The sequence below is a fragment of the Pseudophryne corroboree genome, chromosome 1, assembly GCF_028390025.1.
Source record: "Pseudophryne corroboree isolate aPseCor3 chromosome 1, aPseCor3.hap2, whole genome shotgun sequence".
In the NCBI taxonomy this organism is placed as follows: Eukaryota; Metazoa; Chordata; class Amphibia; order Anura; family Myobatrachidae; genus Pseudophryne; species Pseudophryne corroboree.
In genome coordinates, this window is record NC_086444.1 from 255211239 (window position 1) to 255235145 (window position 23907).

The following is a 23907-nucleotide window of genomic DNA, read 5'->3' on the forward strand; positions in this document are numbered from 1 at the left end:
AGATAGAAAAGTGCTAATTTCAAAAAAGTTATTGGCATTATACCCTTTCCCGCCAGAGGTTAGGGCGCGCTGGGAAACACCCCCTAAGGTGGATAAGGCGCTCACACGCTTATCAAAACAAGTGGCGTTACCGTCTACTGATACGGCCGCCCTCAAGGATCCAGCTGATAGGAGGCTGGAACCTACCCTAAAAAGTATATACACACATACTGGTGTTATACTGCGACCAGCCATCGCCTCAGCCTGGATGTGCAGTGCTGGGGTGGTCTGGTCGGATTCCCTGACTGAAAATATTGATACCCTGGATAGGGACAGTATTTTACAGACTTTAGAGCAATTAAAGGATGCTTTTCTTTATATGCGAGATGCTCAGAGGGATATTTGCACTCTGGCATCGAGAGTAAGTGCGATGTCCATATCTGCCAGAAGAAGTTTATGGACACGACAGTGGTCAGGTGATGCGGATTCCAAACGGCATATGGAAGTATTGCCGTATAAAGGGGAGGAATTATTTGGCGTCGGTCTATCGGATTTGGTGGCCACGGCAACTGCCGGGAAATCCACCTTTTTACCTCAGACCCCCTCCCAACAGAAAAAGACACCGTCTTTTCAGCCGCAGTCCTTTCGGTCCTATAAGAAGCGGGCAAAAGGACAGTCATATCTGCCCCGAGGCAGAGGAAAGGGTAAGAGAGGGCAGCAAGCAGCTCCTTCCCAGGAACAGAAGCCCTCCGCGGGTTCTGCAAAGCCCTCAGCATGACGCTGGGGCTTTACAAGCGGACTCAGGAACGGTGGGGGGTCGACTCAAGAATTTCAGCGCGCAGTGGGCTTGCTCACAGGTGGACCCCTGGATCCTGCAGGTAGTATCTCAGGGTTACAGGTTGGAATTCGAGAAGTCTCCCCCTCGCCGGTTCCTAAAGTCTGCTTTGCCAACGTCTCCCTCAGACAGGGCGACGGTATTGGAAGCCATTCACAAGCTGTTTTCTCTTAGCAGGTGATAGTCAAGGTACCCCTCCTACAACAGGAAAAGGGGTATTACTCCACGCTATTTGTGGTACCGAAGCCGGACGGCTCGGTAAGACCTATTCTAAATCTGAAATCTTTGAACCTGTACATACAAAAAATCAAGTTCAAGATGGAATCACTCAGAGCAGTGATAGCGAATCTGGAAGAAGGGGACTTTATGGTGTCCCTGGACATAAAAGATGCTTACCTGCATGTCCCAATTTGCCCTTCACATCAAGGGTACCTCAGGTTCGTGGTGCAAAACTGTCATTATCAGTTTCAGACGCTGCCGTTTGGATTGTCCACGGCACCTCGGGTCTTTACCAAGGTAATGGTCGAAATGATGATTCTTCTGCGAAGAAGAGGCGTATTAATTATCCCTTACTTGGACGATCTCCTGATAAGGGCAAGGTCCAGAGAACAGCTGGAGGACGGAGTAGCACTAACCCAAGTAGTGCTGCAACAACACGGGTGGATTCTGAATTTTCCAAAATCTCAGTTGACCCCGACAACACGTCTGCTGTTCCTGGGAATGATTCTGGACACGGTTCAGAAAAAGGTGTTTCTTCCGGAGGAGAAAGCCAAGGAGTTACCCGAACTTGTCAGGAACCTCCTAAAACCAGGAAAAGTGTCTGTGCATCAATGCACTAGAGTCCTGGGAAAGATGGTGGCTTCTTACGAAGCAATCCCATTCGGCAGATTCCACGCACGAACTTTTCAGTGGGATCTGCTGGACAAATGGTCCGGATCGCATCTGCAGATGCATCAGCGGATAACCTTATCGCCACGGACAAGGGTGTCTCTTCTGTGGTGGTTGCAGAGTGCTCATCTGTTAGAAGGCCGCAGATTCGGCATACAGGACTGGGTCCTGGTGACCACGGATGCCAGTCTGAGAGGCTGGGGAGCGGTCACACAGGGAAGAAACTTCCAGGGAGTATGGTCAAGCCTGGAGATGTCTCTTCACATAAATATACTGGAGCTAAGAGCGATTTACAATGCTCTAAGCCTGGCAAAACCCCTGCTTCAGGGTCAGCCGGTGTTGATCCAGTCGGACAACATCACGGCAGTCGCCCACGTAAACAGACAGGGCGGCACAAGAAGCAGGAGAGCAATGGCAGAAGCTGCAAGGATTCTTCGCTGGGCGGAAGATCATGTGATAGCACTGTCAGTAGTGTTCATTCCGGGAGTGGACAACTGGGAAGCAGACTTCCTCAGCAGACACGATCTACACCCGGGAGAGTGGGGACTTCATCCAGAAGTCTTCCACATGATTGTGAACCGTTGGGAAAAACCAAAGGTGGATATGATGGCGTCTCGCCTCAACAAAAAACTGGACAGGTATTGCGCCAGGTCAAGAGACCCTCAGGCAATAGCTGTGGACGCTCTGGTAACACCGTGGGTGTTCCAGTCAGTGTATGTGTTTCCTCCTCTGCCTCTCATACCCAAAGTACTGAGAATTATACGGCAAAGGGGAGTAAGAACGATACTCGTGGCTCCGGATTGGCCAAGAAGAACTTGGTACCCGGAACTTCAGGAGATGCTCACGGAAAATCCGTGGCCTCTACCTCTAAGACGGGACCTGATTCAGCAGGGACCGTGTCTATTCCAAGACTTACCGCGGCTGCGTTTGACGGCGTGGCGGTTGAACGCCGAATTCTAAGGGAAAAAGGCATTCCAGAAGAGGTCATTCCTACACTGGTTAAAGCCAGGAAGGAGGTGACTGCACAACATTATCACCGCATTTGGAGAAAATATGTTGCGTGGTGTGAGGCCAGGAAGGCCCCCACGGAGGAATTTCAATTGGGTCGATTCCTACATTTCCTGCAAACAGGATTGTCTATGGGCCTCAAGTTGGGGTCCATTAAGGTTCAAATTTCGGCCCTGTCGATTTTCTTCCAGAAAGAATTGGCTTCAGTTCCTGAAGTCCAGACTTTTGTAAAAGGAGTACTACATATACAGCCCCCGGTTGTGCCCCCAGTGGCTCCGTGGGACCTTAATGTAGTTTTGGATTTTCTCAAATCCCATTGGTTTGAGCCACTCAAATCGGCGGATTTGAAATATCTTACATGGAAAGTAACCATGCTACTGGCCCTGGCTTCAGCCAGGAGAGTGTCAGAATTGGCGGCTTTATTGTATAAAAGCCCATATCTGATTTTCCATTCGGACAGGGCAGAACTGCGGACGCGTCCTCATTTTCTGCCTAAGGTGGTGTCAGCGTTTCACCTGAACCAGCCTATTGTGGTGCCTGCGGCTACTAGCGATTTGGAGGATTCCAAGTTGCTGGACGTTGTCAGGGCATTGAAAATATATATTTCAAGGACGGCTGGAGTCAGAAAATCTGACTCGCTGTTTATACTGTATGCACCCAACAAGCTGGGTGCTCCTGCTTCTAAGCAGACGATTGCTCGTTGGATTTGTAGCACAATTCAACTTGCACATTCTGTGGCAGGCCTGCCACAGCCTAAATCTGTCAAGGCCCATTCCACAAGGAAGGTGGGCTCATCCTGGGCGGCTGCCCGAGGGGTCTCGGCATTACAACTCTGCCGAGCAGCTACGTGGTCGGGGGAGAACACGTTTGTAAAATTCTACAAATTTGATACCCTGGCTAAAGAGGACCTGGAGTTCTCTCATTCGGTGCTGCAGAGTCATCCGCACTCTCCCGCCCGTTTGGGAGCTTTGGTATAATCCCCATGGTCCTGACGGAGTCTCCAGCATCCACTAGGACGTTAGAGAAAATAAGATTTTACTTACCGATAAATCTATTTCTCGTAGTCCGTAGTGGATGCTGGGCGCCCATCCCAAGTGCGGATTGTCTGCAATACTTGTACATAGTTATTGTTACAAAAAAATCGGGTTGTTCTTGTTGTGAGCCGTCTGTTCAGAGGCTCCTACGTTGTCATACTGTTAACTGGGTTCAGATCACAAGTTGTACGGTGTGATTGGTGTGGCTGGTATGAGTCTTACCCGGGATTCAAAATCCTTCCTTATTGTGTACGCTCGTCCGGGCACAGTATCCTAACTGAGGCTTGGAGGAGGGTCATAGGGGGAGGAGCCAGTGCACACCACCTGATCCTAAAGCTTTATTTTTGTGCCCCGTCTCCTGCGGAGCCGCTAATCCCCATGGTCCTGACGGAGTCCCCAGCATCCACTACGGACTACGAGAAATAGATTTATCGGTAAGTAAAATCTTATTATATATATATATATATATATATATATATATATACATACACACACAGTGTGTTTGTGTGTGTGTGTGTGTGTGTGTGTGTGTGTGTGTGTATATATATATATATATATATATATATATATATATATAATTTTGTCTGTGCAGCAGAATTTGTGATGAAAGTATATTGAATGGGTTGAATGTCCTTGCTTGTGACACAAGCAGGACAGGTGGATAGTGTCACAAAGATCTATCAGTCACTCACATGGTAAGAAGCTATAGCAGGAGGTGGCACACCTTCTTCTAGCTTTGGCAACAAGAAATCCACAGTAAATAGCTATATGGACTAGGATAGCCAGAGAGAAATGTATTGCCACGTACCGTGTAAAAAGAAAACCAAACCGGCTTCATTGTGATTTGAAGAATTATCATGCACTAGATGTTCTAACAGTTCTTCGCACGGGAGTTTCTGATTTTCACGTTTATTAAAATTCTAATTACGTAGCTTACAGAATACCTGTGTTAAATTTCAGCTTCTTAACATAATGGGAAATAAAAGAATTAGTGATCGATCAGTCAGTCATTGAGTGAGGGCTTTCTCATACATATATATATATATATATATATATATATATATATATATATATATAAATAATATACATACATACATACATACATACATACATACATACATACATACATACATACCCAATAAACCCGGCACTCCAAGTACTCCCCAGCGTTAAATCACCTGCTCCCGTGCCTTCTTAATCGATAATGCAACCTCCCATACACAGTAAGTCCATGAAAGCGTCACTGAGAGACTTATATGCAATTGTAGAAAAGTGTGCTTTTAATTTAGCACTCCCTAAACTCAGGTGAAGTACCTGCGTGCCCTCGTAGAGATATATTTATCTATCTATCTATCTATCTATCTATCTATCTATCTATCTATCTATCTATCTATCTATCTATCTATCTATCTATCTATCTATCTATCTATCTATCTATCTTATATACTAAGTGAGGACTCTATGATGTTCCTGCATCATCGAGCCTCACATTTAACTGCTTTTCAGTTTAAATAAGTTGTGATTCATTTATTTTTTAAGGTGGATTTAAATGATCCAACACTCTAGTTTATATATGAAAAATGTGTTGCAAATATTGCAAGCAGTTTCTAAAAATTAAATAAAATAGTGTTAAATTATCTCCCTTTACAGACGTAGAATGTTGTACAGTAGTTGGGCAGCCACTGGTTAAACCATAGTGGTAACAAATAAAGAAAGTAAGAAATCAAACGGAGATTAAAGTGTAGACACAATTAATCAATGGCAGAGAATCATCCATGGAGTATTTATCTTCTAGCCTCTCTGGTCCTGCAGGACACCTGTATTTTTTCAGGTTTCATGTTCTTCATCCAGTGTAATTCATCACTCACCCACATGGTCAAAGACTCCAGCAGCTGTGATGATGGCCCCTTCAAGGGTTCAGACATTTATAAAGTGATGAAAAAAGGGTTTGTATTTGTCTTGATATTGATAACTAAGGAAAAAGAGGGTGTCCTTTTACGTTCCATAGAGGACTCAAAGTCTGGTGTTTTAAAGCAGTCATGCATTAGGATATCTGAACTGTAGTATGGATAGAGCTGAATACGGAAATATTAAAGAAAGCTAATTTATTCATGAATTGAATGTTTTTTTATGTGATTGTTTTTGGTTTCAAGCTATTTTTATACAATTCTGTATGGATTCCTGTTCTATTGCTTTGTTTTTCTTTATTTTATTTTATTATCATTATGTTTTATTTAGAAAGTGCCACTATTTAGAACAGAACAAAATTCACTGGAAATCTGACTTTTTGTGCTTTGATATATCGAGTTGACTGTAGTTTTGCATGTAACAACATAAAATGCTTGGTATTCCAAGCTTCTGAAGGTGTTTCTCCCTGCTAGAATAAATCTCAAGAAGAGGCCCAGTCCTATTTGTGGAATGGAAGCCTACGTATACGCTTATTATCTATTTTCTGAACATATGCTGTTGTACTCTGCAATTAACCCCATTTCTACTGGTAAACTCTTAACATGGGTGTAGTTTTGTTTTAATATAATAGGACGGAATATTTGAGTGCATTCATTGAAAATCTTAATGTAATATAATTTATACATTTATTATGTATTTTCCAGCTTAAGAAAAGCATTAAAACCCCAGAGATGCCCTCAAAACATGTGAGGAACTGGATCCCTAAAGTGCTGGAGCAGAGGCGGCAAGGACTGGAATCGTACCTACAGGTATGAAGACTTCACACAATCTTACTGGCTTGATAAAGTCTTAAAATTATTTTTATCTTCACTTTCTTGACCTATTTTCTGAGGCTACTCATTGATTTCTCTGCTAAGGTCTCTATCTCCCTGTGATAACCTACTTGAGTGGCTTATGATGGCTTCCATGTGATTCACTTGTTTTCCACATACTTATTAACGAAGTAGACCAAATTCAATCAGACCTTTCTTGTATTAACAGTTTATGGAAGATAAGCACAATATGGCTGTACTTGCGCCACGACGATATGGCTGTACTCATACCACTATTCTGTGGGCAAACCCGATAGTTGTGGGGGTTTTCTGCAAAAGCTGTCCATCTTTACAAGGTTCACATACAGATGTTCCAGTGTCATTATTCAAAAACATAATATATGCATAGCTTTTGGTAGGGTGACAAAAATGTATTGTCAACGTGTTGTTGACAAAAAGTGATATTTATTGGAGCATAAAAGACTTTATTTCAGAGCTATATGTGTTTGACAATCCAGTCTTTCCACAATATTTCTCACATTCCTACCCTGTTCTGTTTAAGGACCTTGCTCTTTATCACTAGCTTCAGTAGCTGTCAGGCTATGGCTTCACACTATCCTTGTCAAACTTAATAAACTAAGTTATTAGGGCAGTGTTGTATGGCAAAAAAAGTCCATTGTACACCACTTTAAACGTTCTCCTTATGTGATATATACATTGTTTCTTATACAGTTTTGTATAGGGTCTAATTCAGAGATGTACAGAAACCCAATGCAGACTTCCTGGCTTCGACTTCGGATCTGTGAGGGCTTATCTGAGAAACCTCAGGGTTACTTACATGGGAAGCAGTTAAAATACTGCTAGTCTGGATCCCGGCAGTCACAATGCTGACGCTGGAAACACAACTAGCGGTGAAACACCGCCCCCCGGAATCCCAGCGACACAGGCTATTCTCCCTCTTTGGGTGTCCACAACACCCATAGAGGGAGAAGAGAACCTGTGGCAAGTGCAGCAAGCCCGCAAGGGGCTTTCTAATGCTCGGTCCGCTGCCGGTTTTACGGCAGACGGGATCCCGCTGTCGGGATCATGACAGCCGGGATCCCGTCCGATGGCATTTCATAGTGATTCCACTGAGATGACAGATGGGTTACTCAGATGGCCAATGTTGTCATAGATGATCCGATGCAGAGTCTTCTTTTTTTTTTTTCCCCACATTAATTTTTATTGAAAAATTAAAAGTTATGGGGTAGGGAAAAGGGTACAGAAATAAAGGAAGGGAACGGGTCCAAGGGGAAACATAATAGTGGTACAGTTATGTTGTTTTTTAAACATCAATCAGTCAGTGAATAATCGCACCATAAATAGTAGTGTTCTGAAAATTAGCAACACGGGATAGAATGAGCAATAATACGTGAGAAGTGAGATGTCTGTCCAACCTGGAAATATAAAGCCTAACACAGAATTAGATCAGAACTCCGTAATACCTACAACTGATCACTAGAGCATAAACATATCGAAACTCAATATAGAGGAAAGAGATTGTGCGAGTTGACTCTAAATTTTAGAAATCCAATATTTATTCCAACACTAAACCAACGTATAAGTGGGTTTGAGGACGAGGATGTATAAGAGGCTCTCGCAGTTTCAAATTCGTAGTGGGATTGAACATTTTTTTTCATTATGATCCAGAGTCAGGATAAATGGGGTACACCAGTGTAGGGCTATTAAAGTTTTAGTTGCAATTAGTAAATGTCCCATAACATAATGATCTTTATAAGGAAGATCCCCACGGTATACACAAAATAGTGCCAACAGAGGGTGGGGGGAAATGGGAGTATTTAATACTTTAGAGATGAGAGCAAAAACCTGGGTCCATACTTTATAGATCACTGGGCAAGACCAAAATATGTGCATAAGAGTGCCTACATTACCACAATTATGCCAGCAAAGATTGGAGTAAGATGGTTTTATGACATGTAATAAGGTGGGTGTCATGTAAAGTCTGTGGAGCAATTTATGAAAGTGTTCCGAGTGGGAAATACACCTAGAAAGTTTAAAACATGTTCTGAAGATTAACTAACAATCTTCTTCGGAAATGGAACATGATAGGTCTGCTTCTCATTTTAGTATAGAGTGTACCTTTGTAAATTTAGGTGGGGAGATTAGGAGAGAGTACCACCAAGATCAACTTACTTACTATCCCTTTTGTATAGCTTATCTAATATGTGTATTGGAGTAGGTGAAATAGTATGTGGTGGTTGAGTGATACTGAACAACCAATGTCTTAGCTGTAAATATTTGTAGAATTGGAAGATAGAGAATACTTTTCTTGAATCTTAGTGAACGAAAGACGAGTACGTGAAGACGTAATCACGCCTAATGTGTTTGCCCCATAATTCGACCAGGGGGAAAGGGACAGGTTCGGAATAAGTAGTGCTAGATCGACTACAGAGAGATGAGAGATGGGTAGAGGAAATTCTGGATTTCCAAAAATAAATTCTGTCCATGCTTTACTGCGTCAGTATTGGTAACATGTGAAACCACTAGCACAATTATTTACATTTCTATTAATCTCTGCATTAATTTCCTCATCCCTGTTTCTTGTCACAGCAGGTACTGTGGCCAGCATCGCTTTACTTGCTTTTCAGTGTGTGTTTGTACGCACCTGGGTTTTGGTTTTTCCTCCCTACTCTTTTCTCATACGTCCTAGAGGATGCCGGGGACTCCATAAGGACCATGGGGTATAGACGGGATCCGCAGGAGACATGGGCACTTTAAGACTTTAAATGGCTCCTCCCTCTATGCCCCTCCTCCAGACCTCAGTTAGATTCTGTGCCCAGAGAGACTGGACACATGACAGGGGAGCTCTCCTGAGTTTCTCTGTAAAATACTTTGTTAGGTATATTATTTTCAGGGAGCACTGCTGGCAACAGACTCCCTGCTTCGTGGGACTGAGGGGAGAGAAGCAGACCTACTTATGTGAGTTTAAAGGCTCTGCTTCTTAGGCTACTGGACACCATTAGCTCCAGAGGGTCTGATCACTTGGTACGCCTAGCTGCTCGTTCCCGGAGTCGTGCCCCCCCCCCCCCCCCCTCACAGAGCCAGAAGAAAGAAGCAGGGTGAGTAACCAAAGAACAGAAGACTTCACTTCTCAGCGCGCCATTGCTCCCACACACAAGCGGCACTACATGGATGCAGTGCGCAGGGGGGGCGCCCTGGGCAGCATTAAACCTCTTTTTAAGCCTGGCAATAAAGGTTTACAGTGCATAGGCTCTGTATACAGACCCCCGCCAGTATAAAAAATAGCGGGACTTAAGCGCCCCATTAAGGGGGTGGGGCTTAGCCCTCACAGCTCTAATCAGTGCCATTTTCTCTTCACAGAAGACTGCAGAGACGCTGCTCCTGGCCTCCTCACTACTGTCCAAGTAACAGGGTGTAAAATGGGGGGGGGGGGGGGGGGGGGGCACAGCAAATTTGGTGTTGATTAACTATATAGTAAAAGCGCTGATAGGTCTGAGGCATTTTATATCAGTTTCAGACTGGGATAGGCGCTGGGTGTGAGCTGGCAATCTCCCACTGTGTTTCTCTAACAGCCCTTAGTGTGGGTCTGTCCCCTATAGCCCAGTGTGATCGTGGGTGTCGGTACGTGGGTGTCGACATGTCTGAGGCTGAATGCTCTTCCCAGGAGGAGGCTGGAGTGGGGACAGAACAGAGTATGGAAGTGAATCTGTCGGCACCGCCGACTGCTGATTAGGTAAATATGTGGAGTGTCTTGAATGCAAATGTGGCTTTAGTAAATAAGAGGTTGGCTAAATCTGAGGCTCAAAACTAAACGTGGAGACAATCCATGGAAGATGCTTTATCCCAAACTCAGACCCCCTCAGGGTCGCAGAAGCGGTCATTTACCTAGATAGCAGACACAGATACCGACACGGATTCGGACTCCAGTGTTGACTATACTGATGCCAGATTGAATCCTAAACTGGTTAAGAGCATTCAGTACATGATTGTGGCAATAAAAGACGTGTTACATATCACGGAAGACCCTGCTGTTCCTGATACTAGGGTCTGTATGTTTAAGGGAAAGAAACCTGAGGTAACGTTTCCTCCCTCTCATGAGTTGAACACTCTTTTTGAAAAGGCTTGGGAAATTCCTGACAAAAAGGTACTGATTCCCAAGAGGATTCATATGGCATATCCGTTCCCCTCTGAGGACAGGGAAAAGTGGGAGTCAACACCCTCTGTGGACAAAGCTCTAGCACGGCTGTCCAAGAAGGTGGCGCTTCCGTCCCCTGACACGGCAGCCCTAAAGGATCCTGCGGATCGTAAGCAGGAAACTACCTTGAAATCTATTTATATCACTACGGGTACGCTGCTCAGACCTGCCGTGACATCAGCATGGGTGAGTAGTGCGATTGAAAAGTGGGCAGATAACTTGTCATCTGAATTTGACACCCTGGATAGGGATAGCGTTCTTTTGACACTGGGTCATATCAGGGACGCTGCAGTCTAACTCAAGGAGGCTGCGAGAGATATTGGCCCCTTGTGATCAAGGGCCAATGCCATGGCAGTCTCGGCTAGGAGAGCATTATGGACTCATCAATGGAATGGTGATGCTGACTCTAAGAAGGATATGGAATCTCTGCCGTATAAGGGTGGTGTCTTGTTTGGTGAGGGCCTCGCGGACCTGGTATCTACAGCTACCGCGGGTAAGTCATCTTTTCTACCTTATGTCCCTGCTCAATAAAAGAAAACGCCCCATTATCAGATGCAGTCCTTTCGGTCTAATAAATTAAAAAAAGGACGAGGGTCCTCCTTCCTTGCTACTAGAGGTAGGGGAAGGGAAAAAAGGTTGCCGGCTGTGGCAAGCTCCCAAGAGCAGAAGTCCTCCCCAGCTTCTACCAAATCCACCGCATGACGCTGGGGCTCCGCTGCTGGAGTCCGCACCAGTGGGGGCACGTCTTCAACTCTTCAGTCAGGTCTGGGCTCGCTTGGCCCTGGATCCTTGGGTACTAGAAATAGTGACCCAAGGGTACAAACTGGAATTTCAAGACGTGCCCCCTCACTGATTTTTCAAATCGGCCTTCCCAGCTTCTCTTCCGGAAAGGGATATAGTATGCGCTGCAATACAAAAGCTGTGTCAACATCAAGTCATTGTCACGGTGCCCCCGTCACAACGGGGAGAAGGCTTTTATTCAAGCCTGTTCGTGGTCCCGAAGCCGGATGGCTCGGTCAGACCGATTCTGAACTTAAAATCCCTCAATTTATATCTGAAAAGTTTCAAATTCAAGATGGAATCTCTCCGAGCAGTGATCTCCAGTCTGGAAGGGTGGATTTTATGGTGTCAGTCGACATAAAAGATGCCTACTTACATGTCCCCATATATCCTCCACATCAGGCTTACCTGAGGTTTGCTGTTCAGGTTTGTCATTACTAATTTCAGATGTTGCCCTTTGGTCTTTCCACGGCTCCGAGGATTTTCACCAAAGTAATGGCGGAAATGATGGTGCTCCTGCGCAAGCAGGGTGTCACAATTATCCCATACTTGAACAATCTCCTGATAAAGGCGAGATCAAAGGAGCAGTTACTAAGAAACGTTACGCTCTCCCTGACAATTCTGCAACAACATAGTTGGCCCCTAAATTTGCCAAAGTCACAGTTGGTTCCGACAACACGGCTGTCATTCTTGGGCATGATTCTGGACACGGAACTACAGAGAGTTTTTCTCCCAGTGGAAAAAGCTCTGGAAATCCAGAACATGGTCAAAGGGATTTTGAAACCAGCAAGAGTGTCAATTCATCAATGCACTCGAGTGCTGGGGAAGATGGTGGCGGCCTACGAGCCCATTCCGTTTGGCAGGTTCCATGCCAGGGTGTTTCAGTGGGACCTATTGGACAAGTGGTCCGGGTCTCACCTGCACATGCACCCGAAAATAAGCCTATCTTCCAAGACCAGAATTTCTCTCCTGTGGTGGCTCCAAAGTTCTCACCTCCTAGAGCAGCGTTTTTCAACCGCTGTGCCGCGGCACACTAGTGTGCCGCCAGCGGTTGTCAGGTGTGCCGCAGCCTGCTGCTCACCGGCCACCAGAGATGCCTTGCACAGTGCTCCACCCAGTGGCGGAACTACTAGCTTCATTACTAATGAGACGCTGCCGGCGACCTCCGCGCCATAAAGGAAGCAGTTCTGGAATGTAAGGGGAGGGGTAGCCCGCTCCCCGCTCCGTAGTCAATTCTATCCCCTGAGCAGTGTCGTGCAGACGTCATAGCACGACGCTGATGCCTAATGTTTGCCGCCGTGCTGTCGCAGAAGAGAAGAGACCCGCGCGTCTGGTGAGTTTAAGTGTGAAGTAGGGTACAGGCTGTCAAGACAGAGCAGAACAAGGTAAGTTACCTGGGGTAGGCAGGGAGTTTGAAGGGCCGGAGAAGCACATTAATGGCCATACATGGGGAGGGGGGGAGACGCAGTACTGGGAAAACGGAGGGGGAGAAGGAGCATTCACTAATATAAATACAACAGGGGGACCACACTATTGAGAGTACAGTGGGGAGCTGGCACATCACTGCACCATATTAAGGGGCACATCACTGGCAATACAGAGGGAGGGGGGTTTCAGGCACATAATACTGGACATACTGTATAGATGGGGGTGGAAACATGATACAGATTATAATGCAGAACATACAGACAACTATAGTGCAAAACACTTTTTGCAAAACCTACAGATAGGAGTGGGTGAAAACAAATACAGAACATGCAGACATTAAGCAGAATATTCACATATATGGGTATGAGTTCAGATAGTGATGGTGAGCCTGGGTAATGTATGGGGTGGCAGTGTGTTTGATTTATACCTGTGGGGGCCAATGTGCTTGATAAATGTCGAGGCCAATGTATTTGATATCTGTGGGAGCCAATGTGTTTTTTCCCCCCGTGGGTAACTGATAGCGTGCCTTGGGAATTTAAAGTCTTGTTAGGCGTGCCGCGAGTTGAGAAAGGTTGAAAATCACTGTCCTAGAGGGACGCAGGTTCGGGATCCAGGATTGGATCCTGGTAACCACAGATGCAAGTCTCCGAGGCTGGGGAGCGGTCACACAAGGGGAAAATGGTCAAACCAGAAAGCTGGTCTGCACATAAACATTCTGGAATTAAGGGCCATCTACAACGGCCTTCTACAAGTGGAACATCTTCTTTGCGGCCGGCCCGTCCTGATTCAGTCGGACAACATTACAGCAGTGGCGTACATAAACCGCCAGGGCGGAACAAGGAGCAGAGCGGCGATGGCGGAGGCCACAAAAGTTGTCCGCTGGGCGGAAAAACATGCAAGCGCTCTGTCGGCGGTCTTCATTCCAGGCGTGGACAACTGGGAAGCAGACTTCCTCAGCAGACACGATCTCCATCCAGGGGAGTGGGGTCTTCTTCAAGAGGTCTTTGCAGAAGTGACAAGTCATTGGGGAATTCCTCAAATAGACATGATGGCGTCTCGCCTCAACAAGAAATTTCAGAAATATTGCTCCAGGTCGAGGGACCCGCAAGCAGTTGCAGTGGACGCCCTGGGGACACCGTGGGTGTTTCGGTCGGTCTATGTGTTCCCTCCACTTCCACTCATTCCAAAGGTGATAAGGATCATAAGAAGAACAAGGGTTCAGGCGATACTCGTTGTTCCAGTTTGGCCACGGAGGGCCTGGTATCCGGAGCTTCAGGAATTACTCATAGGAGATCCCTGGCCTCTTCCTCTAAGAGAGGATCTGTTACCGCAAGGACCGTGCGTGTATCAAGACTTACCGCGGTTGCGTTTGACGGCATGGCGGTTGAACGCCGAATCCTAGCTCAAAAGGGTATTCCCGGTGAAGTCATCCCCACACTACTTACAGCTAGAAAGGAGGTCACGGCGAAGCATTATCACCGTATTTGGAGAAAATATGTGTCTTGGTGTGACTCCAAGAAGGCTCCTACGGAAGAATTTCAGCTGGGTCGTTTTCTCCATTTTTTGCAAGCAGGTGTGGATGCGGGCCTAAAGTTAGGCTCCATTAAGGTGCAGATTTCGGCCTTATCAATTTTCTTTCAAAAAGAATTGGCCTCCCTTCCAGAAGTTCAGACTTTCGTGAAAGGTGTGCTGCACATCCAACCTCCATTTGTGCCCCCAGTGGCACCGTGGGACCTTAACGTGGTGTTGCAGTTCCTTCAGTCACATTGGTTTGAACCTTTACAGAAGGTTGAGTTGAAATTTCTCACTTGGAAAGTGGTCATGCTTTTGGCCTTGGCGTCCGCAAGGCGGGTGTTGGAATTAGTGGCTTTGTCTCACAAGAGCCCCTATTTGATCTTCCATGTGGATAGAGCGGAATTGAGAACTCGTCAACAATTTCTGCCAAAGGTGGTTTCTTCGTTTCACATGAGCCAACCTATTGTGGTGCCTGTGGCTACTGAAGCCTTGGCTGAATCAAAGTCTCTCGATGTGGTCAGAGCTTTGAAAATGTATGTAGCCAGAACGGCTCGTATTAGGAAAACAGAGACTCTGCTTGTCCTGTATGCTTCCAACAAAATTGTAAATCCTGCTTCCAAGCAGACTATTGCACGCTGGATCTGTAATACGATTCAGCATGCTCATTCTACGGCTGGATTGCCGTTACCGAAGTCGGTGAAGGCCCATTCTACCAGGAAGGTGGGCTCATCTTGGGCGGCTGCCCGAGGAGTCTCGGCGGTATAACTTTGCCGAGCGGCTATTTGGTCGGGTTCAAACACTTTTGCAAAATTCTATAAGTTTGATACCCTGGCTGATGAGGACCTCATGTTTGCTCAATCGGTGCTGCAGAGTCATCCGCACTCTCCCACCCGTTCTGAAGCTTTGGTATAAACCCCATGGTCCTTATGGAGTCCCCAGCATCCTCTACGACGTATGAGAAAATAGGATTTTAATACCAACCGGTAAATCCTTCTCTCTTAGTCCGTAGAGGATGCTGGGCGCCCGTCCCTGTGCGGACTCTATCTGCATTACTTGTTAATAGTTATTGCTTATGTTACACGAAGGTTGTGTTTCGGTTAAGATCAGCCTGTCGCTGATTTTGGTTCATGCCGTTAACTGGTATTTAGTTAAAAGCCATGTTGTACGGTGTGTTGTGGTGTGAGCTGGTGTGTATCTCACCCTTGGTTTAACAAAAACCCTTTTCCTCGAAATGTCCGTCTCCCTGGGCACTGTTCCTATAACTGAGGTCTGGAGGAGGGGCATAGAGGGAGGAGTCAGTTCACACACATTTAAAGTCTTAAAGTGCCTATGTCTCCTGCGGATCCCGTCTATACCCCATGGTCCTTATGGAGTCCCCAGCATCCTCTACAGACTAAGAGAAAAGGATTTACCGGTAGGTATTAAAATCCAATTTTTTTTTCTATTTCTCTCTTCAGCACTTTTCTACTTTTTCTCCTGATCTCTACCACCCTCTTACCCATCTGTCTTTTCTCCTCATATACATATGATATTCTCTTATCAGCACTTGTTTTAACCCTATACCGTTACACGTTATGCGTTAACCTTTTTTCTTTTCATCTTTACTGTTGTGTTTTTTGTTTGTTTTTTGGGACGGCCTCCCTTTTTCATCTCTACAGAGTATTTGTTCTTTGCATCTGTGCATCCCTGTGTGCCTTTTTCCTTTCTTTTGTACTGTTATAGATTTTTGGTTGTGGATAAAGTTGTGATGTTGGAATTAATTATCTTTGTATTCGTGTGTGTATGAGCCACTACTTACTTCTGTTTTGAATTTGATTTGCACTAAACTAAAGGCTATGCCCTGTGACTTTAAAATCAGAGACAATTGTTGAGTGCTCGTGCTGGTAATCCTGGCATAAGCCGGAAGGGATGGTGTGTGACAGTATATGTGGCTGTATCTGTCCTCTCAAATATTGAATAAAATAAGCTATTCAGCTTCCAAGCTCTACTTTAAATAGTTTCATAACATGCTTTTACACTTGGCTACAACAGCTATATTAAACTTTTAGTGGCGCCAGTAGATACACATAACAATATTATTTTTATCTGAGTCGGAAGTGTACAAGAATGTGGAATGATCTGGTTTGTCAGGTTAAACCTAGACTAGGATGGAGCCTTGGCAAACAGTGTTTAGCAATGTCTTCTCGATTTTTACATATATCCAGGGCAGCCATTAGGGGGCTACTGGGGGCCCACCCCTGTCTCCTACCGCCAATACCTGTAGAGCTGCACCAGTCTGTGAATCAACAGCAGGCTGATGCGCAGGGAGGACTTCTTAAAACAAGCCTTATCTGTGCATCAGCTCTCTGTGAATGGTGGTCTTCAGGTTGCCGGCGGCCGGGCTCCCGACGACCACCATACCGGCGCCGGAATCCCGACCGCCGGCATACCACATCTTTTCTCCCTCTTGGGGGTCCACAACCCCCCTGGAGGTAGAATAGATAGCGGGCGCCACCATGTCCACAGCGAGCCCGCAAGGGGCTCATTTGCGCTCGCCCATCTGTCGGTATGCCGGCGGTCCGGATTTCAGCGCCGGTATGCTGGCCGCCGGGAGCCCAACCGCCGGCATCACATGCTACACCCCTCTGTGAATTGTTCCTGTAGGTCCGCAACGATGCACCTATAAATAACATCACAATGTATGACATCACGTAGGGGTGGAGCAGTGTGACAGAAACTTTTTTGGGGCAGGGAGGGGCCCTGTCTATTTAGTCAGTCCCAGGCCCCACAATTTCTTATGGCAGCCCTGCATATATCCTTAGTCTCTATTACTATTCGGTGGTGATCAGCTCACTCTGTAGACACATGTAGAAAAAAATATTTTAACCCTACTAATAAACTAAATAAAGGCAGTCAATCTGGATGTCATAGCCTACATTGTAAATTGATATGGATTTCATTTGCAAGAAGCAGTGTTGCAAGTTTTTGTTCTCCATACCCTCCAAAATGATCCCTTTCAGCAGGTGCAAAATTCTTTGCTCCTGGACTTCCTGCTTAATTTATAATTGCAGTTGCCTATTTTGAAACACAATTTTCATCAATTAGTCCAATGCAGGTGACTGCAATTGTAAATTATGTTGGACACCCAGGAGCAGAGCATTTTGTACCTGATGGAAGAGTTCAAGTTCTAGGGTGTGCATCTCCCTACTGTACTTCGCTATCTACTGCCATCATACGATTCTTATGATAACCTGGAGTACTTACAGGCCTGTGGAGCTCCTTCTCTATATACAACATGACTCTTTAACTTAAGGTTCCGTGACTACTTGGTGCTGTTTATAAATTGTGAATAGAGCAAATAACAAGCAATTAATTTTGCACCTTGGTAAAACCATGTTACGCAGCAGGTGGGGCAGATCTAACATGGGCACTAAGCCCCCCCATACTGGCACCCTGCAATTCCCCCCACCCCACCCCTCAGATATCTCCAGGTGGGGTGTAGCAAAAATTTGGTAACTGTACATATGTGTATTTTGTGCCTTTATCTGTTGTCATTTGTTTAATTTTATCACTTGCTAGGGATTTAACTTACACCAGTCAATTTGCTCATGGAAGATCAGCTGCATACTTATGCTACACCATTGTGCATGCTCTTCAGTGTCTAAGCTTGTACTCTATAGAGAATAAATTACACAGCATGGAATCGGTTAATGTATCTATTTCCATTTGCTTGTGTTAGTCTTAATTTTTTTATATTTTAAATTACCTATAATGTCTGAAAATAATCCATTCAAAGAACATTGTAAATTTGTAGCAAGGCTACAGGGTGCGCACGACTCAATTACCGCAATTGCGTACAAATTTCATTTATCTCCTTTGATAAATTTGAAAAATTGCCTGATCCACTTTTTCTTGCAATTATCTGTATTGATTTCTCTTGTAATGCTGTTTAAATAGAAAAATAGAAGACAAAATTGGAATCTGTTCTCCCCATAGAGCAGTCTTTTGTTTTTCTGTGATAATGGAGGCTAAAAGCACATCACAGTGAGGAGGATACATCGAAGCTGAAATGTTTCTATATAGTGGTATCTGATCCAGGCAGAAAACACCAGCCTTTTCTTGAGTCTTATTAAAAACTTTGAACGTTGTGTTAAATAATATTAATGGCCTCGGTTGTAAGTACTTAACAGTCCTTTTCCCGTACAAGTGAATATATTGATTGATTTGGGCTCAATGCAACGGCTCAGATTATATGGCTGATTCTATCGGAACCTTAACTGCTCTTGTTAAGTGCATGGCCTATCTTTAAATGAATCAAGATGATGATGTAGATTAGGGAGAGCAGAAGACCATCCATCTCTTTTTGATCCGTTAATAACTTGAATCCATCATCGTGTATATCAGCTGGATGGAGTTTATAGGATACATTCATGTCTTCAGGAGCCTCAAGAACCCCGCTGCCTGAGTTCAGATTAGATAGGGCTTAAAAAAATAACAGATTCTGTCTCATCAGTGGCAGCAATATATACTTCTCGTACTATTAATGAGTTGTCTCTTCAGCACTGTAGTTGACTTAAGTTTTAAGTCAAACCACATAACGAAATCTAAATGTTGCTGTGTATTGTAGCTTTTCAGATTAGTATTCAGCTGACTTTATAAAGCAAGTGTTCCCTTAATGTCTTAAAATGTACACACGTTTGCAGAGAAGGGAGAGGGTGATACATTCTTACGGTGCTGCGGAGTGAGTTAATAGTGCGTATTTCTCTAACGTCCTAGTGGATGCTGGGGACTCCGAAAGGACCATGGGGAATAGCGGCTCCGCAGGAGACTGGGCACAAAGTAAAAGCTTTAGGACTAGCTGGTGTGCACTGGCTCCTCCCCCTATGACCCTCCTCCAAGCCTCAGTTAGATTTTGTGCCCGAACGAGAAGGGTGCAATCTAGGTGGCTCTCCTGAGCTGCTTAGAGTAAAAGTTTAAATAGGTTTTTTATTTTCAGTGAGACCTGCTGGCAACAGGCTCACTGCATCGAGGGACTTAGGGGAGAGAAACGAACTCACCTGCGTGCAGAGTGGATTGGGTTTCTTAGGCTACTGGACATTAGCTCCAGAGGGACGATCACAGGCCCAGCCATGGATGGGTCCCGGAGCCGCGCCGCCGGCCCCCTTACAGATGCTGAAGCAAGAAGAGGTCCATAAATCGGCGGCAGAAGACTTTCCTGTCTTCATAAGGTAGCGCACAGCACTGCAGCTGTGCGCCATTGCTCTCAGCACACTTCACACTCCGGTCACTGAGGGTGCAGGACGCTGGGGGGGGCGTCCTGGGAAGCAATGAATTTACCTTAGTTGGCGAAAAATACATCACATATAGCTCCTGGGCTATATGGATGTATTTAACCCCTGCCAGTTTTCCAGTAAAAAGCGGGAGAAGAGCCCGCAGTGAAGGGGGCGGGGACTATCTCCTCAGCACACAGCGCCATTTTTCCCACACAGCTCCGCTGGTAGGAAGGCTCCCAGAATCTCCCCTGCATCCTGCAACTACAGAAACAGGGTAAAAAAGAGAGGGGGGCACTTATTTGGCAAAATAACAGATATAAGCAGCTATAAGGGATAGACACTTATTGTAAGGTTGTCCCTATACATATATAGCGCTCTGGTGTGTGCTGGCAAACTCTCCCTCTGTCTCCCCAAAGGGCTAAGTGGGTCCTGTCCTCTATCAGAGCATTCCCTGTGTGTGTGCTGGGTGTCGGTACATGTGTGTCGACATGTATGAGGAGGAAAATGATGTGGAGGCGGAGCAGAGTGTCTGTAACAGTGATGTCACCCCCTAGGGGGTCGACACCTGAGTGGATGTACTGTTGAAAATTACGTGACAGTGTCAGCTCTATATAAAAAAACAGTGATTGACATGAGACAGCCGGCTACTCAGCTTGTGCCTGTCCAGACGTCTCATAGGCCGTCAGGCAGATGGCAGATACAGACGCCGACACGGATACTGACTCCTGTGTCGACGGTGAAGAGACAACCGTGATTTCCAGTAGGGCCACACGTTACATGATTGAGACAATGGAAAATGTTTTATACATTTCTGATAATACGAGTACCGCCAAAAAAGGGGTATTATGTTCGGTGAGGGAAAAACTACCTGTAGTTTTCCTGAATCTGAGAAATAAAATGTGTGATGATGCGTGGGTTTCCCCCCGATAACAATTAATAATTTCTTAAAAAGTATTGGCTGCATACCCTTTCCCGCCAGAGGTTAGGATGCATTGGGAAACACCCCCTAGGGGGGATAAGGCGCTCACACGCTTGTAAGAACAAGGGCTCTACCCTCTCATGAGATGGCCGCCCTTAAGGATCCTGCTGATAGAAAGCAGGAGGGTATCCAAAAAAAGGTATTTACACACATACTGGTGTTATACTGCGACCAGCTATCGCCTCAGCCTGGAGGTGCAGTGCTGGGTTGGCATGGTCGGATTCCCTGACTGGAAATATTGATATCCTAGATAAGGATAGTATATTATTGCCTATAGAGCATTTAAAAGATGCATTTCTATATATGCATGATGCACAGCGGAATAATTGCCGACTGGCATCAAGTATAAGTGCGTTGTCCAATTCTACCAGTAAAATGGTCAGGTGATGCGGATTCCAAACGTCATTTGGAAGTATTGCCTTTGAAAGGAGACATTTGGGGTCGGTCTTTTAGACCTGGTGGCCACGGCAACAGCTGGGAAATCCACGTTTGTACCCCAGGTCGCCTCTCAAAATAAGACGCCGTATTATCAGGCGCAGTCCTTTGTTGGCAAGCGGACAAAAGGTTCCTCTTTTCTGCTCGTGACAGAGGGAGAGGAAAAAGGCTGCAGAGATCAGCCAGTTCCCAGGAACAGAAACCCTTTCCAGCCTCTGCCAAGCCCTCAGTATGACGCTAGGGCTTTACAAGCTCAGGCACGGTGGGGGCCCGTTCTCAATGAATTTCAGTGCGCAGTGGGCTCACTCGCAAGTAGACCCCTGGATCCTTCAGGTAATATCTCAAGGGTACATATTGGAATTCGAGACGTCTCCCCCTCGCCGTTTCCAAAAGTCGACTTTACCGACGTCTCCCTCGGACAGGGAGGCAGTTTTGGAAGCCATTCACAAGCTGTATTCCCAGCAGGTGATAATCAAGGTACCCCTCCTGCAACAGGGAACGGGGTATTATTCCACACTATTGTGGTACCGAAGCCAGACGGCTCGGTGAGACCGATTCTAAAATCTAAAATCTTTGAACACTTACATACAGAGGTTCAAATTCAAGATTGAGTCACTCAGAGCAGTGATTGCGAACCTGGAAGAAGGGGACTACATGATGTCTCGGGACATCAAGGATGCTTACCTTCATGTCAAAATTTACCCTTCTCACCAAGGGTACCTCAGGTTTATGGTACAGAACTGTCACTATCAGTTCAGGCGCTGCCGTAGGGATGGTCCACGGCACCCCGGGTCTTTACCAAGGTAATGGCCGAAATGATGATGTTCCTTCGAAGGAAGGGAATTTTAGTTATCCCTTACTTGGACGATTCCCTGATAAGGGTAAGATCCAGGGAACAGTTGGAGGTCGGTGTAGCACTATCTCAGATAGTGTTGCGGCAGCACGATTGGATTCTCAATATTCCAAAATCGCAGCTGGTTCCGTCGACGTGTCTTCTGTTCCTAGGGATGATCCTGGACACAGTCCAGAAAAAGGTGTTTCTCCCGGAGGAGAAAGCCAGGGAGTTATCCGAGCTAGTCAGGAACCTCCTCAAACCGAGCCAAGTCTCAGTGCATCAATGCACAAGGGTTCTGGGTAAAATGGGGGCTTCCTACGAAGCAATCCCATTTGGCAGATTCCACGCAAGAACTTTCCAGTGGGACCTGCTGGACAAATGGTCCGGGTCGCATCTTCAGATGCATCAGCGGATAACCCTGTCACCAAGGACAAGGGTGTCCCTCCTGTGGTGGTTGCAGAGTGCTCATCTTCTAGAGGGCCGCAGATTCGGCATTCAGGACTGGGTCCTGGTAACCACGAATGCCAGCCTGCGAGGCTGGGGAGCAGTCACACAGGGAAGGAATATCCAGGACTTATGGTCAAGCCTGGAGACATCACTTCACATAAATATCCTGAAGCTAAGGGACATTTACAATGCTCTAAGCTTAGCAAGACCTTTGCTTCAAGGACAGCCGGTGTTGATCCAGTCGGACAACATCACGGCAGTCACCCACGTAAACAGACAGGGTGGCACAAGAAGCAGAAGGGCAATGACAGAGGCTGCAAGGATTCTTCGCTGGGCGGAAAATCATGGGATAGCACTGTCAGCAGTATTCATTCCGGGAGTGGACAACTGGGAAGCAGACTTCCTCAGCACGACCTCCACCCGGGGAGAGTGGGGACTTCACCCAGAAGTCTTCCACAGGATTATAAACCGTTGGGAAAAACTCGACAGGTATTGCGCCAGGTCCAGGGACCCTCAGGCAATAGCTGTAGACGCTCTGGTAACACCGTGGGTGTACCAGTCAGGGTATGTGTTTCCTCCTCTGCCTCTCATACCCAAGGTACTGAGATTGATAAGATGGTGAGGAGTAAGCACTATATTCGTGGCTCCGGATTGGCCAAGAAGGACTTGGTAACCGGAACTTCAAGAGATGCTCACGGAGGATCCGTGGCCTCTACCTCTAAGAAGGGACCTGCTCCAGCAAGGACCCTGTCTGTTCCAAGACTTACCGCGGCTGCGTTTGACGGCATGGCGGTTGAACGCCGGATCCTGAAGGAAAAAGGGCATTCCGGATGAAGTCATCCCTATCCTGATCAAAGCCAGGAAGGATGTAACCGCAAAAACATTATCACCGCAATTGGCGAAAATATGTTGCGTGGTGCGAGGCCAGTAAGGCCCGACGGTGGAAATTCGACTGGGTCGATTCCTACATTTCCTGCAAACAGGAGTGTCTATGGGCCTGAAATTGGGGTCCATTAAGGTTCAAATTTCGGCCCTGTCAATTTTCTTCCAAAAAGAACTAGCTTCAGTCCCTGAAGTTCAGACGTTTGTAAAAGGGGTACTGCATATACAGCCTCCTTTTGTGCCTCCAGTGGCACTTGGGATCTCAATGTAGTTTTTTTTTTGGATTCCAAAAGTCACATTGGTTTGAACCACTTAAATCTGTGGAGTTAAAATATCTCACATGGAAAGTGGTCATGCTGTTGGCCCTGGCCTGGGCCAGGCGCGTGTCAGAATTGGCGGCTTTATCCTGTAAAAGCCCTTATCTGATTTTCCATTCGGACAGGGCGGAATTGAGGACTCGTCCTCAATTTCTCCCTAAGGTGTTTTCAGCATTTCACTTAAACCAACCTATTGTGGTGCCTGCGGCTACTAGGGACTTGGAGGATTCCAAGTTGCTGGACGTAGTCAGGGCCCTGAAAATATATGTTTCCAGGACGGCTGGAGTCAGAAAATCTGACTCGCTGTTTATCCTGTATGCACCCAACAAGCTGGGTGCTCCTGCTTCTAAGCAGACG

At 46.0% G+C, this 23907-nt stretch overlaps 1 protein-coding gene across 2 annotated transcripts in view; it reads left to right on the forward strand.

Annotated features, from left to right (window-relative positions):
* Positions 1 to 23907, forward strand: part of SNX24 (sorting nexin 24) — a 328330-nt gene that overhangs the window by 180323 nt on the left and 124100 nt on the right. The window contains exon 3 of one of the 2 annotated variants that reach the window (XM_063964215.1): positions 6357 to 6461. The exons of the other annotated variant lie outside the window; for it this stretch is intronic. Coding sequence (XP_063820285.1) covers positions 6357 to 6461 — 105 coding nt within the window. The remainder of the gene's footprint in view (positions 1 to 6356; positions 6462 to 23907) is intronic. 2 annotated transcript variants of the gene reach the window in all.